Source organism: Echinops telfairi, unplaced genomic scaffold, assembly GCF_000313985.2.
Source record: "Echinops telfairi isolate 266 unplaced genomic scaffold, ASM31398v2 ScPeMD7_5868;HRSCAF=6743_1, whole genome shotgun sequence".
In the NCBI taxonomy this organism is placed as follows: domain Eukaryota; kingdom Metazoa; phylum Chordata; class Mammalia; order Afrosoricida; family Tenrecidae; genus Echinops; species Echinops telfairi.
Window position 1 is genome coordinate 4,067,716 of NW_022109768.1, and position 2,070 is coordinate 4,069,785.

Below are 2,070 nucleotides of genomic sequence, written 5' to 3' on the forward strand. Positions count from 1 at the left end.
AAAAAAATGTAACAAATGTACAAATGTGCTTTATACAATTGATGTATGTATGGATTGTGATGAGTTGCCAGGCTGGCTTCTCAGCAGGGCCGCACAGAGAGGGCTTCAGAGACGCACGCTGCTCTTTAGGGAGCGGGAGAGGAACCGCACACTGGGTGGGAACACAATATGGTTATGTACGTACACATACACACGTGTGTGTGCTCAGTCAAGCACAGTCCATTCTCCTGAGTGATTTGGGCATGCAGCGATACACCCAAGATATTAAGAGCTGCCTCCCACAGCCCTGGTCTCTGACTGCTCCCTGGTAAAGAAGCACCGCAGATATAGCCGCCCACCCCAGCAGCAGGCCCACCCCTGCTCCTACCAGCAGAGACGTGGAAGAGACACAAGCATGCTTTGCAAGTCCCTCGACCTTTCACCCTGGTCCAAAGCACCTATTCCTCCGCAAGCAAAGCTGATCCAGAACCAACACACACACACACACACCCCGAAAGCAGACTTGACTACAGGTTCGATAGATTGGTGTTGCATCAATATGTGGGTCTCCCACCCCAAATCTGTTATCACTAGCACTTTTCACTTGAAAAATGCATTTCCTCAAAGGGATGCAAGTTCCCTTCCAAGTTGCTGGGAGGCTCTGGCTGGCCTTCCCTTGCTGGGCTCCCTTCCCCTCCCCTGACTCTTGGCTCCTCCTGAGGCTCTGGCTTCTCCTCATTTCTCAGGCCTTCCCCTTTCAAGGCGGCTTGTGGGGGGGGTGCTCTGGCCCCCAGGACAGCTGCGCTGACTGCATCGCACAGGTGGCCTCCTTGGCCTGCGCTGTGCTGCCTGGGAGCGAGCGCCTCAGACAGGGCCAACTTGGCCTCCACCAAGCCACTGCCGCCTCCCCGCTGAGCTCACTTATGGGACAGCGGAGCACACACGTGGCCATAGGCGGAGCCTTCTTCTCTTAGCTGCACAGGGAAAGGAGAGTCAAGAACTCAGGGTCATTCTTGGCTGCAGAGAAAGGAAGCAGTCCTTAAAAAGACAACCAAACCCTGCAGTGGGCAGATCTGCCTTTAAAATATAAAGGAGGACCACCTGCGCCTAGCTGGTCCCTTCTCACAACCCTGAAATGCAGGGAATGGGAGTAATTTTGTTTGGCTTGTAATAGGTTGGTAAAGTCTTTACAAAATCAGGGGTCCCAGGGAATGTTCTGGTCTGCCCTGAACTCAAGAGCTTACTGGGTGGGTGAAGGGCAAGAGGGGTGCTCAGCCCAGCAGCAGATCCCCTAGACGTGGGACAACATCAAAACCCACTCTAGCCACAGACAGCTGGGCTCCCGCATGCCAGTCTGCACTACCACCCCGATGCTCAGAGACGATTCTCTTCTGGGGAGGCAAGGCAGGTGAGAAAGACATTCCAGATCTTCAAAGGGACTTTTAAGTATGATTGCCGCCTACACAAATAAACTTTACTAACAAAATTATTTTAGGGAATTAGTATGAGAGTTGGTGAGGCCGCCAAATGCCAGACTCCTGAGGCTGTGGAAGCTCTCCACTGGGCTGGGAGGGCCACTTCCCAGAAACCCAAGAGAGAGCCTGGCAACCCCACCTGGGCCACACTTTCCTGGGGCTGTGGACCTGCTGATCCCTCTCTACCATGAGCAGAGGAAAAATAAAAAACAAAACCCCAAACACCCGTGAAAAGAGAAAGGTGCCGTTGACCGTACCTTCACTGCCTTGTTGAACTTGGTGCAAAAGTCCCTAAATATCTGGAGACACTCGTCCAGCTTCATGGTCCCCTTGTCCTCACAGAAAAAGTCGATGAGGGTGTGGGCCTCACCCTGCAGCTCGTGCCTCCAGTGCTCCAGTTCCGTCAGCTTGTTGACAGCAAACTGCAGGGGGACAAACAGGCACACACTGAGGGAGGCAGGGTCAGCAGAGGGGGCGGCGGGCGTTAAGACGTGGCCCCTGGATCCCAGCCCCAAATACTAAGTGGATGCCTGCCCCTCCCCTGAGAAGAATGTATCTCAAAGGATGGCACTGAATCTGCAGCTTCGGGAGAAGGATATATCTGACCAGAGCATAC

The 2,070-nt window shown here is 53.7% G+C and overlaps 1 protein-coding gene across 1 annotated transcript in view; it reads right to left on the reverse strand.

The window, feature by feature from the left end:
- The window catches only part of FHDC1 (FH2 domain containing 1), a 37,586-nt gene that overhangs the window by 3,803 nt on the left and 31,713 nt on the right, over positions 1–2,070 (reverse strand). The window contains exon 10 of the mRNA XM_045295823.1: positions 1,712–1,876. Within this exon, the coding sequence (XP_045151758.1) occupies positions 1,712–1,876 (165 nt within the window). The remainder of the gene's footprint in view (positions 1–1,711; positions 1,877–2,070) is intronic.